This window comes from Rhamphochromis sp. 'chilingali', assembly GCF_963969265.1.
Source record: "Rhamphochromis sp. 'chilingali' genome assembly, chromosome: 14".
NCBI classification, from domain to species: Eukaryota; Metazoa; Chordata; class Actinopteri; order Cichliformes; family Cichlidae; genus Rhamphochromis; species Rhamphochromis sp. 'chilingali'.
The window spans coordinates 4,933,108-4,949,502 of NC_137941.1; the positions used below are offsets into that span (position 1 = coordinate 4,933,108).

The window sequence follows — 16,395 nt, forward strand, 5'->3', positions numbered from 1 at the left end:
TAGAGATGAAGGTGAGGCTATAGGATCTTACTCATAGAGGAGGCCGGTCGACCGCTCTGGTCCAGGCATGGATCGATATTAGGTGATGTAGGAGCCGGTGGGGGTGATTGTGGGGGCAGCAGAGGGGCTAATCATTTCAGTCATTACGCAGCCGTGTCTCCTGATTCCTGGGATTAGCAGGCACAGAAACACGGGAGATGTTGTGTTAGTGCTACATGAGACTCTATCGGGGATTTGGAATGTGGAAAATACTGCCTGTCCCAAGTTGCTTTTGGTAATTGTGTCTGCAATACTGAGAATGGGGATCTGGGGAAAAGTGCGTGAAGTGTTGGCTGCAGTTCTATGGAGAAAAGGACAGAAAGAAGCAGGCATGGAGATAATCCTGGCATCTGTGCCATGTATGCGCGAATACACATGTAAGAAATACAAGCGGGCGATACAGAAACATGCATGGGCTCGCTCTCTCTGTCTCCCTCTCCTTCTCCCGTGTGCAATTGTGGGAGAGTAGAGTCGTGGGAGAGCTTACATGCTCGCCTGCCCACAAGCCTTTATTCGAAGCTGATCATTTGACAGAGTACAGAAAGGCTGGAGAGGCTGGCTAGTTCTGGTGCCTCCAAGAACTGAAAATTGCTGCAACCTGTGTGTGTGTGTGTGTGTGTGTGTGTGTGTGTGTGTGTGTGTGTGTGTGTGTGTGTGTGTGTGTGTGTGTGTGTGTAACAGAGAGGGAGAGAGAATTTCACACACCAAAACATACATGACAGGTGGAAATAAGGGAAATTACATTCACATCAGTGGTCAAAGAGTCACAACTGGCTAATTCAATCAGCTGGAGTGTCTGCGCTGACAATACGCTAAACTCTGATGTGAGACAAAACCCGAGTCCATATAATTGAACTGCTATGCGCTGTTGAACACTTGAGAACAACACTGACAGAAGTCCTTGGAAGTATATGAATTCACAGACATGGATTTCTTTTTCCTGTTAATGGGCTTTAAAGGGCACGTTAGCAGATTTTATTTATTTTTTTTGTATTCGGCCTCTGATGTTGCGCATTGCATACATCTCATCTATTCTTTACGTAGATTTATAAGAACACCTCTGACTTGCAAACTGAAGAATTTGAACAAGATGGCAATTACCAGAGCAAAGAGGATATAAAGAAAATATACTAATGAGTTACATTGTGCAAAGTGAAACTCCTGGAGTTTTGGAGCTTGGCTTACCAAAGGGAAGAAGAAATGTGTTAGAAGATAAAAACTTTAATCAATATATTATTTAGCAGCTAAAAACAAGATAAATGTTTACCTTTGAGGGTGTAAATTGTAAGTGGTGCATTGACTGGAATTTATATGACACATTTTACTCTTACAGGGCTCTCAACACACTTTTAATTGAATGCAATTTGTAGGCAGGCATCATGTTTTGTCCATTCTGGTTACACTGTATATCTAAGAACAAGATAAATACACCGGAATAAATCAGTATAACAGCTAAACATTATCACTTTAAAGAGGCAATTTATTTATAGTTCCATATTTTTATTCATGGTTTCTACTAGAGTGCCTTTGGTACATGCATTTATAGTTCAAATAATCCTTATTTATCCTGTGTTGAGCCTTGGTGTAGCCCTTAGTTTGTTCAGCCTGAAACAAGCTGTTGTAGCACTCTTTGAGCCAACTTCTGTGCTCACCACCAGAGCTGTGTGTCTGATATTGTGACTGTACTAAGGATATCCACTCTCACATACATTAAGCTATCATACAGATGCAAGAATACTTTATAAAACATTTGTAAAACTGTGCTTTTAAAGGAGGTTCAGCCAACTTCTGTTCAAATGTTCTGTTTGCAGTGCAGAGCCAATCAGAAGACAAACCAGAGAGGCTAGGAAGCTAAAACATCTTGTTTCAGACTGAAGACAACCTGTGAGTGTTACACAAAGACCCAGAATACGATAAAGGATGAATATTTTCAAATATGAGCAGATATAGATGAAAAAAAGTGCTTGAGTAAATGAGAAATGCTATATAAAGAACTTTTGAGTTCTCAGGTGTAGAAAAGCACTATAAAAGAGCCAGTCCAAGATTTATTTATTAGTTCAAAGTCATCTACTGATTTTTTTTTACTGCAGAATTAGGTGAACAAAACTTTTACAAAGAAAATTTCTATGTTTTAAAGCATTTATAAAGTAAGCGTGCTATTTGTTGATTAGGCATTTCAAAGTTAACCTAAAGTGGAACTTGAAAGAGGTTTAAAAAGACAAACTAAGCAAAAGATTTCTCTCTGCATTCACGTTAAACTCGATGGCTAAACATCAACACCGTTTCACATTTTGTATTCTTGCCAGCCCTGTGACCTGAAGGTAAAGCAGTGAATTCAAAATGTACATCTTTTCACATGACTGCAGATGTTCAGCATTCAGAGGACATGCTGCCTCATTGCCATGGCTGCCGTCTAACACCTGCAGCAGCATCAGACGCAGCTTCAAAAGAAAACACCGAAAGCAAAGGCAGAGCATTTGAAAGGAGCTTAACATCCTCAGCAAAAGAAGTTTTCACTCTTGTAGGCTGCATTGTGGGATTGGACACAAGCAAAAGGCACGGACAAAGCTGTTGGGATAATCTGACCAATAGCAACAAAATTCAAGCTGAGAGTTATGGATAAGGAACTTCACATGTTAACAGTCAAACAAAGCAGACCTAACTGACTTTGACCTTAAAAGAAGAGTCAAACTCAACTTAAGCCTTTTAGTGGAAAATCAGGTTAAAACCTTTCTACCGGAGTTCTTTCCAATTCAATCCAGCGTGTCGCGAGGGATCACAAGAAATAACAAAAGTTTCTGAAGGGAAAATGAAAGACGTGACACAAGGGAGCAATGCGTGGTGGCAGCAGCGTGGGTGTCTGTGCAAGCGTGTGTGTGTGTTGGGGAGATTAAAGATATGACATGGGGAAATGATGCCAAGTTCCACCTCTTCGTCTTCTTTTCCAAAGTTGTCCCCACGGGCCCTGGTAAGTTTAAAAATAGAGCTTGTCTAATGGAGAAGAGGGCCGAAGGGAAGGGAGAAAAAGCACGAAAGAGCGTGCAGAATCCTCTGTGGTAGGAGAATGCAATTTGAGATTGGCCAGATTACTTTTCTCTCCCCCCCTTTCTTCTCCCCTTCGGCCACTCATGAGGCGTGATATGCACCGGTGGGGTCCCTAAGCCACCATAAGCCTGACGCCAGTACCTACACCGCCGCCAAAGAGTCGTCGCACTCTCAGAGCGAGAAAATCAGCGAGATGAAATAAAAGAGGGACTCCGAAGAGATCAGCGGGGATTTGAGAGAGATAGATGAGAGTCAGGCGAGGGACTCGAAAGGGGTGGAGGAAGGGGGTAAGAGTGAATGGATGAAGGAGATAGCTTCGCTGGGATTATGACGGGATATGGCAGAATGTAAATGCACTTGTCTGCTTTCTCATGGTCACATTGTGAGAGGTTGGAAAGAGCCTGCTGGCTTTTAGACAACAAGTAAGAGAAGAAATGGCAGCAACGAATCAGTCATCGCATGTTTTCCTCTGTTTCTCTCTGTTTCTTGCAGGAGGAGAGGGCTCAGCGGAGACTGGGCTGAAGGAGACGTCCACCTGTGACATTTGCCAGTTTGGGGCAGAGTGCGATGTGGACGCAGAAGATGTATGGTTAGTGTTCCCAACCGAAACGCTTGCATCTACCATTTTTAAAGCCAGTGAGCTCATGTCGGTCCACAGTCCACAAGAATCAGTACTCCTTCTAGAGAAGTGGCCACAACTTAATCAAACTTGCACTCAGTGATCACCTAATGGCTCTTCACCTAAGCCATGGTCAAGGTCACAGTTTGTGCAGTACAGCCAACCACAAGAAAACCTCACTCATTATAGGTTCACTGGTGATGGTGAGTCAGATGAGGTACATCACTGATGTTGTCAAAGCCTTGTCACACAAATCATGTTATTTTCATCATAAATATACCCCTTATGTTTGTTATTTGAGACATTTTGGCAAGTCTGAACACAAAGAACTCAAATAAGAGCCCTCTTTTATCCTGCAGACGCTCAGTTCTGAACACCCACTGAGGTTTAGTGCATGGCTGACCATTTCATTTAACCTCAATTACTAGAGCAGGGCAGGGAGAGAAAGGAGATTTTCGCTTATTCTGGAAATCCAATTACTATCCTTACAGGACTTGGCAATGTCAGGCCAAAAATGACTTTGACTTACACAAGAAAAACTAGTTCAGTGATGAAATAACGTTTGTCATAGATTTAACCATTTACTGCAGATGAGATGGATGCAGGTAATGTGTTTTTTGGCTCGCCCACATGCATTAGCAAGTAGGCAGCACTAAAAACATCCTCAGGGGTACATAAAAACACGCGTGTTCAGAAGCCAATTAGAAGAAGGCTCAACTGTTCCAGCGAAAGCATCAGTGCTTTGTGCAGCATGAATGAGGCTTAAATGAACCGACGGTACAGATTTGGTGTGGAACACCGTCAGCTGGTATCAGCAAAAAGGAAGGTAGCGCTTCTAAGAAATCCCAGATGTACCGCTAGAAATTAGAAGTGCCCTGAGAGTATGACTCTATCAAACTGCTTGATGTAATGGAAAGATAATGTACCCGGGTGTGCAATAACCGTAATGCCAAGGAACGGCTTCATGATGCATTCTGAGCCCTGTTGCAAATACTGAACAGCTGGAGTCCACTCCTCCTGATGCCTCCCACTTCCACAAATGCACCTTAATATTCTGCTAAAGCACATAAATTGATTTATTGGCAATTTCTTAATATCCAAAGGGAGAATCCATAAGGTCACAACAGCAAAGTGCTTTCAATGGTTTTGTGCACAGAAAACCAAAAACATTAAAGCAAGAGGAGCCTTGAGCATATTTAGCACAAGCTGAAATAAAGACAATTATACTCTACATAATGCAGGGAGGGAGGAGACAACGGGCGAGAGAGGCAGCGAAAGTCAATAATGCATCTCGTTAAAAAAGCAGTTGACATAAACAGACGTATGAATATTTCAGTGTCCTTTCTTGTAAAAACAGGAACAGCAAGTACCCTTTAATCTTTCAAAAGCCCCAAAGGTGTTTTGATAAGAATGTTTCTGGCGAATAATCAGAAAGGTAATTGCAAACCAACAGCAGGTAATTTTCATCAAACAGCACCCAACAACTGGCATAATATAAGATCATTTTGATTAAAATGACAGGTTATTCCAATCAGGAGGCAGCTGAGTTTAATCAAACAAACCGTCAGCTGATGAAACAATGAGTGGAGAGAGAAGAAAGTAATCAAATACCAGGTGAGGATAAAGTGATGTGACGTGAAACATTTTTCCTATTTTCGCACAAGAAATGCAGATATGAATAATTAAGGAATAATTTTCCTCTGCAAATTGTTTGCTGCCATGTAAAGCACTGCAACGCTCAGATATATGGGACCTGACGTGGGCTGATAATCAGAATGAAGTGGCGTCTCGTTGTCACTTAATTATTCAGTTTCGTGTTTATTTCTTGTTAATTAGCTAATTAGCGAGGTTAAGTGGTGTTGGTTGGTAAGAAGATTTTGCCATATTTGGACAGGCCTATGTTAACTGTTTCCTCCTGCTTTCAGTTTTAATCAAATGACAAACTCCTGGCCTAAAAAACAAAGCCCAGGAGAAGTTTCTAAAACTGCACCTCCTTTGATATCCACCTGAAGCTGGCTTCAGAAGCTCAACAATCCACATACACTCCCATGTTAAAAGAATTTATGGAAGAGATGAACACATTTATGAACTATGGTGCATCACACTCACTGTGTGAAGGCTTAGAGTTATGTATTATTGACGTTGATTGATTGATGTTTGAACGCCTCTAACTGTCTACTACATTTAACCATCGCTAAGGCATTTGCTGATGCTTTTCAGTGCAGTTATCTCACAAGTCATTCGGCCCTCTATGAGAGAGAGACCAGCCAATAAATACTCCACTGTGCTGGGATTCGTTTCAGTTAGTAAAATTCTAATATTACTTTATTTATGCATTAGCACTAGTTTGTGGCTCCACAGTGTAGTGGTTAACACATTTTGCCTTAAATGTGAGTGATCCTCAGTTCAAGACCAGGATGTGACACAAACCCTGTCCCAGTCCTGGAAAACTATTCAAATCCATCCATTGTAGCAACCCTTTGGGAAAAGAGAACAGTTGAAAGTACCTTTATACATCAGCACTGATCATTCACTACTTGTTTTGTAGAAAAATTAAGCTCATTGGCAAAATGAAAACAAGACTTTCAGCCACTTTCTCTGCTTTTTTTTTTTCATTTCTTTCATGCAAGTTGAATATAACAAAGACATTTTTGTGTTATATGCATATTCCATATCGTTATAGCATATCGGCATATTTTCCCAAACTAATGAAAACAAATGCCTAGTGCCGCTTCATATTGAGATGTTTCTCTCCTTTTCCTTGATGCATTACAGTCTATGCTTGAACATCAGTACTTTTCGGAAAGCACTGAGGAAGTGCACTACACGAGTACAATCTCATAGCGCACTAACAGATGGTGATTGCTACAACCATTTTCTATGCAATATAACAGTGTTTTCTGTTACAAATGATCACTAGTCCACAAACAAAGAATATTATGGTGGCTATGTCCATTTTATGTATTCTTAGGTCTGAAGTTTTCTTACATATTTAAGCTAACTAGCTGCTGTTATTGCTTCATGATTATCAGCCAGAAGAGCAGTATCAATATTGTCACCTTACTGTAATTTGAATTTTAATCAGTGGATATTACTGTATTGCAGTTTTATATATTATTATATTGCTCCTTTAGCTGTCCTGTGGTCAGATAAAGTAATTACAAAGTTGCATTTTTGCTATAAGTTAGCTCGCCAACATCGCTGCAAGACTTCCAGTCAATCACATCCCAACATTGGTGATTAGTTTGGTGCCAGAAACCAAATTTGTCATTTGTTGTTATGCAACGAAGCACTCTGTGTACCGTCATTGGTTTACACAATGGTAAACCTGATGAGAAAGTGAAAAATTATTTCATTGTGTTATTGTGGATATTGGTCCTGCTACACTATAACACGCTGCAGTTGTTAGAACAAGCAATTGTCCCAATCAACCCGGATGCACAAGGTCTCAACTTGGCAGTATTCCAAACAGCCCATCAGTGCTTGTTTTGTACCAATTTTCCTGTCACAGATTTTTTTGGCTTCAGTACAGGTACACAACTTCCACATTTGTAATTTCTCGTAAAAAGCTGTGATTTGCTCAGTTGCTTTTCTAACTGCGGTTGCAGCCATTACTGAGTCACAAAACTAAATTTATGTGAAACCCTGATGGAATGTGTGCAGCAATTTAGAGGTCCGGATAAAGGCTATGGTTAAAACTATTCTAGAAGCTGTTTTGAAATAAATTGCTGATGGTGATGACGTGATTTTGCACTTTTTATTTTTTGCTTTGTTTAAAATGAATTTATCAGTTTGCTATTTGCATCTTTAATTTTTGTTGTTTTAAAACCTGATTATTATTTTTATACATCCTGACAGTATAATAGAATGCATGCCAGCATGTTATAAGCTGTTCAGCTTCTGCTTGGTCAGGATAACATAAAAACTATTTCAGCATTTTTTTTCCCTCTTCAACAAAGTTCAGATAATTCCAGTTGTCATCATTTATGATTCATCATCAAATACTCGGTTAAAAATACCCTTGACCAAGGCATTTGCTTGAAACTCTATTGTTGCCGCATAGGGGCTGCCCACTGGTCTTAGTTTTTGCGATGGGTTAAAGAGAGAGAACATTTTTTTCCTGCAGGAATCAATAAAGTCTATCTCGACTCACCATAAATCAGTCTTCATAAATCAATCTTCTTCTCTTTATTGATTCAGATAGGAAAAGGAGAAATGTGCTTAGTCTTTCTGTGTAGTTTGCAAGAACCTCTTTTGGGTAAACTTTACTGCACTTGTTCCTGCTGTATCAAAGAGCCTTAGTAGCCTTACTCCACCTCTCTATATTCTGGAGGCAGACAGCAAGCAAAAAAAGACAAATTTGCCCCTGAGGGATCAATACAGTGTCACAAAAAAATCCATTTAGATCCATTTGTGGTGTAAAACTGTAATTACCCAGAAAAATCCATGCTTTCAAACCCATCAGTAGCACCCATCGGTGTTGATAGAATTAAGGAAGAGGAGGAGCAGCGAGTGAACCGGTCATGGCAAGGGACACTTGCTGCACGAACACTGGGGTTAGACCTCCTGAGAGGGTTTTTTAAAAGCCAGCACTCATCTCCTCACTGAAACCATTCTGTGGAGAGCAAACTACCCCTCCTGCATGGAAACCAGAGCTTTGCTTTTTTTATCATTCATTTGCAATTTCTATATGTTCATTTTTCTTTGTTTTAGTCGTACTTATCACTCTAGTTGTTTTACATTTCCTTTTAGTACTTTTTAGACCTCTGTAGTGTTTTGTCATGTGACATTCTTATAGTTTTAATAGTGTGTTTCTGGATATTTTGAGGCCTTTTGTAGATATTTTGCATCTCTTTGTAGAAATTTTGAGTGTTTTGTTATTTTATATAAAGTTATACTAATTTAGTAACTTCACAATAGACTCTTTGGTCTCTGCTTTGCATCCCTTTGTTTAGTTTTTAGACTATTTTTGATAACATTTGTATGTAATGCATAATGTATATTTTTGAACTTTTCATAGGCTTTGTCACTTCTCATCTCTTCGTTCTGTTTCTAAATCCATTTGTTGTGGTTTCACTTGCAGCAATGGTGACCTTGAAAGTTGTTGTAGTATGTCTTTGATGCTGGTTGGCACCTCTTTAAAGAAGTTTTGAGTCCTTTTCTGGTTTTTCATTTGTTTTACACCCAGTTATTGTAATATAGTAACTTTTAATAGACTCTGTTCATTCGTTTGTCATTTTATTTTGTTTCCAATTTGTAAAATCACGTGCCAGCAATTCATTTTCCCAAAGGCTCACATGGGAAACTGCTGCTTGTAAGAGTAGCTGTTACAATCAGGCAGTGAAAATGTGAAATAGGCACAGTTAAAATTAGAGATGGCACGATACCACTTTTTTATGTCCGATACCGATATCATAAATTTGGATATCTGCCGATACCGATATGAATCCGATATAGTGTTTTTTAATCAACAAAACTGTTTTTAAATATCTTGCTGCATTTTGTATAAGTTCATACTCAAGTTTAAAACAACAACTACACTAAAGCTATTCTGTTATACCTGTATGCAAAAAAAAGTATTTCATAGTTCAGCAATACTGATCAATCTAATAAACTTAAACCTACACCATCCTCCCTATTCTGGTATTTTAAAGAGTACTTAGCGTAAATATTAAGCAACCTAACTAATAGGGTTCCAACTCCCAGCAACAACAAAAATAAATAAATAAAAAATAGGGAACCACCCCTCACGCTCCACCTCATGATGCTTAATCGACGTAATCAACCTTAATTTGATGCAGTGTGAAAAAAAATGCACAGAAATCAATTATTTTTCAAGAAATATTAAATAGATTCAACATCTTTCTTCAACAAAATTGCAGACTGCACAGATGGTACCTTCCCAAAGGAAAAAGTACTATAGCTTACTAGGGTATATTAGACTTACTAGTTACTATATACAGTAATTGACTTCTATTCATTTTACATCAAATTAAAACTTTGGGTGTCAGATAATTATTTATTAAAAGCTCGACATTTTAAATGAGAATAAGAAAGAAAAGTATGTCTTTGTGCCCCCTTTTCCCTGTTAATGCCCTATCGGCCCCTCTGGCTAAACTTTGCTAGATCCGCCCCTGCACAGTTACCAGCGTCAGCTACGTAGAAAAGATCCTCGAGTAGAAAGTAATATTAAATAAATTCTAACAACAGCTGATCAAGCTTAAACGTGCTGCTGTTGTTCAGCCGCTGGTTTCCTCTTTCTGGTGCAAAGTGGGCCAAAAGCAAACTAGAGACACGGACTCACGACAGAAAAGCCGATCAGCTGATCGTTAAGCAGTTTCATGATTGAAGTAGCAGCAAGAAGAGGCAGTCGCTTGTTAAGCTTAAGGCAGGAATGCTTTACAAACATTCAGAGATGGACTTACACACTTGCTTTACTTCTCTCGGGGATAACTTTGTCGGAGATGAAATGCCGGGTTGCTAGCGAAGCTCCACATGCTATCCAGACCACCAACAGGTCCCGCATGCCACAGCCGCTCTATCACGTGATGCATACTGCTCCGACGTGCTAACGTTCTGAGGTGAGTTACGGCGTGTTGCAAGTTTTGTGAGGTGCTTTCGTGATATTTAATGGATCGGATTACATTTTTTATTTTTCTCCGATATCCGATCCAGTAATTTAGGTCAGTATCGGACCGATACCGATACGTAATATCGGATCGGTCCATCTCTAGTTAAAATGCCAATGTGTTATTGCAGTTTAATCAACATTGACAAAAACTGTTGTGCACAAAATGTGCATGGTTTTGCAAAAAAAGGACTTTTAACTTTATACAAAGTGCTACTGCTATTTTACTTGTAGTTGAATTATATAATCTGCAGTTTTTCAGTCTGTTTTGTTTTTTTTTCTTCAGTGAGCGAAATCAATGTCCGAGGTGAAAACATGAAGGACGGTCACATCAACAGCAAATGTAGCATCTGCCTTCTATTCTGCATCTGAGAGCTCTGGAATGTCCTTGTCCTTCTTCTCACAAAACTCGTATTTCAGCTCTCAGGTCCCACACTCTGTTAGCTTTTTGGCCAGGCTGAGCCACCTGACAGCTTCCTCATGCATCTACTTTAAAAATGCAACAGTTTTTCACAGCCCCAGCTTATCGAAGCATTCGTTTTCCCCCATGAACGAATCACTCCTGACGCGGTCCCTGTCACTGAGTGCATTGCTGCCATCCCCTTTGTAATCTCAAACTTTAACTGGACTGTGTTGCAAACATTGCATCTGTCATCAAGGACCAAGAAGAACATTTTAAATTGTCCGCTGTATTTCAACTGAAGTTCCAGATTTCCCGCAACGTCTTGTTACGGCATAAGAGAGTCCACCAAACAATCGGCTATCAGGGAGTTTATCAGTACAATGCCTAGATGTGGTTTATAGGGGTTTTTCTAACTTTTCATAGACTTTATTTGTCCCTTTGTCATTGTTCTGCATCTTTTTGTGGAGGTGTGAAGTTTTACCTCCACGTGTAGTCATATTTTAACTTTCTGTGTTTTGATGTAGATTTTTTACATCTCTTTGGAGACCTTTTTGAGGTTATTTGACATCCCTTTGTGAGCACTGGATAACTACTTTACTTTTAGTTAGTTTGTAACTCTTTGTGGTCTCTTTGCGTGTACGAATAGACTTTAGATTTTATGTCTTATATTAAATGTTTACATTGACTTTTGGCCCAGAGATGACTGTACAGACCGAGCAGTGTTATTATTTATCAGTCTGTAGTTTTGCTTTGTTTTTCCCATTCCGCCATGTTCTCCTTCTCATGGGAATATCAGCTGTGTTATCCAGCTCTGCTCTGTCAGGTGACGTCTGCGAGTACATCTCATGAAGATAACACATCACATCGACCTAGATGATGAATGTGTTTATGTCTGTAAATAGCTTTTTCTGCTTTGTGATGACCTTCTGTCTTCAATTTGTTTTTTGATCTAGCACCTGTACAAGTTGTTTGTCTGCGCCCAGTATACCTGTTCAGCAATCCATCAATGACTACTGGACTCATAACATTTTGTGTCACAGAGCATTGCAATTTATTTTTGCTGTTTGTGCCTGTTGGGTTTTATTGTATATTTTCTCTTCCTTACTTTGCATTGCACCGTTACTGTTTTGCTCTCCCTGTCTCCACATCTCTCTCTCTGGCTCTGTTTGTCTATTTGCTTCTCTCGCACAGTTTTTCAAAGGATTACAGTGAAATTTGAGGCTGAGGATTATGAAAATCAATGCTGTGTTCAGTTGCAGTGAGGTTAGCTGCTAAGGATTTGTACACAACATGAGGCAGTCAGTGGATATGTTGTCCTCAGCTGCTGTAAGTGTTGAAATGTGTGTAAAGTGGCCTTTTCAGTTGGGAGCCCGCAGACAGTCTGGAGGTGGGGAGGCTTTGATGGGAGGGAAATCGCCAGAAACTAATCAATACTACACATCCTGCTAGGAAAGTACTCTCTCACACACGTTGTGCATACACTTGGATATAGTTCGCACATTTGCAATCACACTGCTACCTTTCATTTAACACTTCTTTACCCCTCTGTACCTCTCAGCAGCATGTGTGAAGGAATGGCTTGGTGTGTGTGAAAAGGAGAATGGGGAAAACAAAGACTACGGCAAAACGATAGCTGTCTTCTTTATGCATATGAGTTTTTGTGCATGGCTGTCTGCGGGTAGCACTAGGATGTGTTGACGCACTGCAGTCTGGTGGTATAGTGCCTATTGTGGAGAAAGTGAGAGGCCTCATTAAAAATGTATGGAGCACAGATATCAGCCACCGACCAACTGCGGCCTCTCGGGATGGACAACAGTCTGAAAGTGTTCTACGATGGGAGATGAGTGGTGTGCATGTGCACATGTATACGACCGTGTTGTTAAGCCTATATTATGTTTTTTGGTGATGGATGTCTGGACACTTGCTCTCAGTTCAGAAGCTGGGAAGACTGTGCTTTGATTCTTTGAGTCTTGCTGCTTCCTTTCATGCTGAAACTGTTCCCATTTAGATACTTTTTATGATAACGCGGGCACTATAATTGTAAGCCTAATCTTGTCTTCAGGGCAGCTTTTGCAAAAATTAAAGCCTGTGCTGTATAATCTTTAAAGGTTAACACAAATGACAAAAAAAAATAAAAATCACTTGCCTCCAGTGGTATCTAGCTATGCAGATAATTTGAGCTTGATTGCTGAGAGTCCTATTTGTAAAATCTGCATCCACCTTAATGCAATGGGATGTGTAATAATCATTGTCTTGATTAGATTGTATATAGAAGACGAACACAACCACTGTGACTACACCCATTTGGCTTGGAAAATCAACACCTTATTTTGTATTGCATTACAAATGTTCCAAAAGGAATCAAACACCAGAAACATGATTAACATGTCCAATCTAATTCAATTCATTTTATTTATGTAATGCCATACTGCAAATTTTGCAAGTAAATGCACAGCTAGTATTTTCACATATTCGGTATAGGCTTTAAATAAAGGTATGGTTTTTTTTGTTGTTTTTTTCTAAACAAAAACAAAAAAAATTAACTTATAGGAAAGAAACAAAGTTTCAATCCTATCACAGTTGGTATCAATACAATCAATAAAGTAGAGGTCTCAAAAACTTGGCATTGACATGAGGGTCTAAGGCAGGGGTGTCCATCTCCAGGCTCAAGGGCCAGTGTCCTGCAGGTTTTAGATGTGTCCTTGATCCAACACAGTTGATTTAAATGGCTAAATTACCTCCTCAACATGTCTTGAGGTTCTCCAGAGGCCTGGTGATGAACTAATCATTTGATTTAGGATGATATCTAAAACCTGCAGGACACCCGCCCTTGAGCCTGGAATTGGACACCCCTGGTCTAAGGGAATTTACTATAACTTTATATATTGCCTCTGGGCCTGAAAAGTGAAACCTATATGGAAACACCTTAAACCTGCATTCTTTCTTATGTTTTCTTTATCACATGGCAACTGTTTGCAAAAAGAAGTGCAGTTGTGTAGAACTCTATAGAAAAAACAGGCCCTCAGTTACACTGATTCATTCCCTCAGTAAGCACGTTTCCGAGGAGTCTGTGCTTGTACTAAATACAGCATAATGCTCATTTTGTAAATCATGGTCTCCATTAGTGTAGAATATGATTTAGGGCAGGCCAGCTAAGTTTGAATGTGCAGTGTCTCTCTCATTATTAAGATCCAGCACAAACTCGTGACACCTGCTTGAAAAATCTAAGATCACAGTGGCCAGAATGTTAAGTTGCCAATCGAGGAAATGCAGTTTTTGCTGTTTCTGTGTCTGCTTTATTTTTCACTCCCAGGGGTTGCTTCTTGATCTTGTCCAGATCCATAGTCCATTATGTGAAAAGTGAAAACTAAACTAAAACTAGGTCAGTATTTCATCAGTTATTAATCAAACACATATGCTGCTAACGGCATCCTAGCTTGTTTAGCTTGCCATACGATGTAGTTCTTTTGTATTTGACGTCAGTCAGGAAGAGTTTTAAAATAGCATTAGCTGCATTCGGTTCCCACACATTTCTTAAATGACATGTAGAGTTCTGGTACATTTTTAAAGCTACTCTTCATGTTGCAGGAGGAGAAGTCAGTGTCAGGATTTCAGGCAGTTTAGTATATGGTACAATGTGACATTTCTTTGTAGTTTTTCTATCTGAAAATGGAGCTAACTAGCAAGAGAAGGTTGTTTGGTGCACACACGCCAACAGCAAAAACAGAGTGAACAGAGAGGGCTTTTTTTTTTTCATTTTGTTTTTTTAAAGCTATATCAAATTGTGTGTCATGTCTGTGGTTGTGCATAGATTCAGACTGTTATTTTTGTACCCCTAATTAGAGACGAAAACTGGCCTTTTTTTCTTGTCATTGGTGAGAAATGGTATTTGGAATCACAGCGTTACAGTTTCATTGAGCAGCCCTCAGGAGTGTTGGGTCATTCATAGTTGTGGCAGCTCACCTTCAGTGTCATGTGGGATTTTGGATGTCGGCAGCCTCAACACAAGCGCGTCCTCTCTGATGCATAACGAAGCCTTTCTTCACATCATTCTTACTTTGCTGATCCATCATTACAACAGTAGCTGAGCGCTGCCACACTCTGCTGCACGGCGTTTCAATCAACATCAATGTCAGCAGTACGAATCATCACGGCTGATTGTCAAGGTGTGTGTGTGAGTGCGTGTGTGGGCATCTGTTTATGTGTTGGCGGGCGCCCATGTGGGCGTGTATGTAAATGCTGCTGTAAGACAGCTGAATGCCTGTGCTTTACTGAGAGCTTGGCACCAGGGGAAAATGAAAAGGCCGGGAGAATAATGACAGATTTATAATTACAGAATCTTGCGTTCAGCGCTACTCAGCAACTGTCTGGGGAAGGCAATCTGGCTGTAATTTTTGCTGATCAGGCCTGTCACAGACTTAAGGGTCACACTACACTAATGCTGAAATACACACACACAAACACACAAATATGCACATGCACGCAGGTGTGCGCGGTGCTTCGCTCTCGCTGTCATTTATGCAGATGTCAGGCCGGGAGAAGAACGCAAACAGACACACAAACACTCGCACTAAAATTTAATCGAAAATTGTGGCACGCCAGCAAATTGCCTGGTTAATTTGCAAGAGCTAAAAGCATCAAGTAAGCTCCAGATTCCTGGAGAAATTGATGTTTTTTTCAGTCTGCCACAAAAACACAGCAGAAACGCCAGCTCGGTGGAAGAAAGCAACAAATTCATTATGTAGAGAAATGTCTGTGAAGGTTCTCAGTCATCCAGGTCATCGTAGTCAAAGGAGCTTGCAAAGAAAAGTGTCTGGACTTCTTTAAGTTACTTGAAGACGTTTCACCTCTCATCCGAGAAGCTTCTTCAATCTCAGGAATTCGCATGATAAGGTGGGGCCAGGTTTCACAATGAACTCACCCGAAACTCTGGCTGATTGGGACCCACACCCAGTTTCACACCTTGGCTCAGGCGATTAGAGGATCATCAGGGGGTCCTTTTGTCCTTCTGTGGGGGGTCACTCCCACTAGGTTTATATCTGGGACTCTCCACCATTTGACCTTAGAACTGAAGAAGCTTCTCGGATGAGAGGTGAAACGTCTTCAAGTAACTTAAAGAAGTCCAGACGCTTTTCTTTGCAAGCTCCTTTGACTATGTAGAGAAAACAAACTCGGCTAATTTTAGAGGTGAAAGATCAGGCCTTTAAACTACTTTGCTTCGTTTTAAAAAAAAAAATGTAGGTCACACCTTGTGACGCCTGCCTCGCATCTCGAGCCCATCATTATGATTTTGTGAATTTCTAAGCAGGTTTAAGTTTAGTTGAAGGACGTTATATTAGCTTGTTATAAAGCCAGATACAAGAAACAAGCTTTTCTGCATAGTACAATGGATTTTCAACAATGGCATTGGCATATTAACATATAAGTTGTTATTATTTTACATTTAAGCTATCTTATCTCCAATGAATTCCACACCCGACAGCTTGAATTGTATGTGAGTGTGTGCTGTTTTCTCCACAACATTAAAATGCACTGCTTTGTTATCTACAGTTCTTTCATTATTAATTGCTTCCTGCCTTTGTAAGAGAACATCATTTGTCAGTCAAGTCCTCGGTGCAGCCTCTCTCTTTTTTTTTTCTTTTGCAGAAGTTAAATACATTT

General features: G+C 40.0%; 1 protein-coding gene across 1 annotated transcript in view; it reads left to right on the forward strand.

Moving 5' to 3' along the window:
• Positions 1–16,395, forward strand: part of LOC308410211 (tomoregulin-2-like) — a 138,017-nt gene that overhangs the window by 104,619 nt on the left and 17,003 nt on the right. Inside the window, exon 5 of the mRNA XM_080903393.1 lies at positions 3,577–3,673. Coding sequence (XP_080759519.1) covers positions 3,577–3,673 — 97 coding nt within the window. The remainder of the gene's footprint in view (positions 1–3,576; positions 3,674–16,395) is intronic.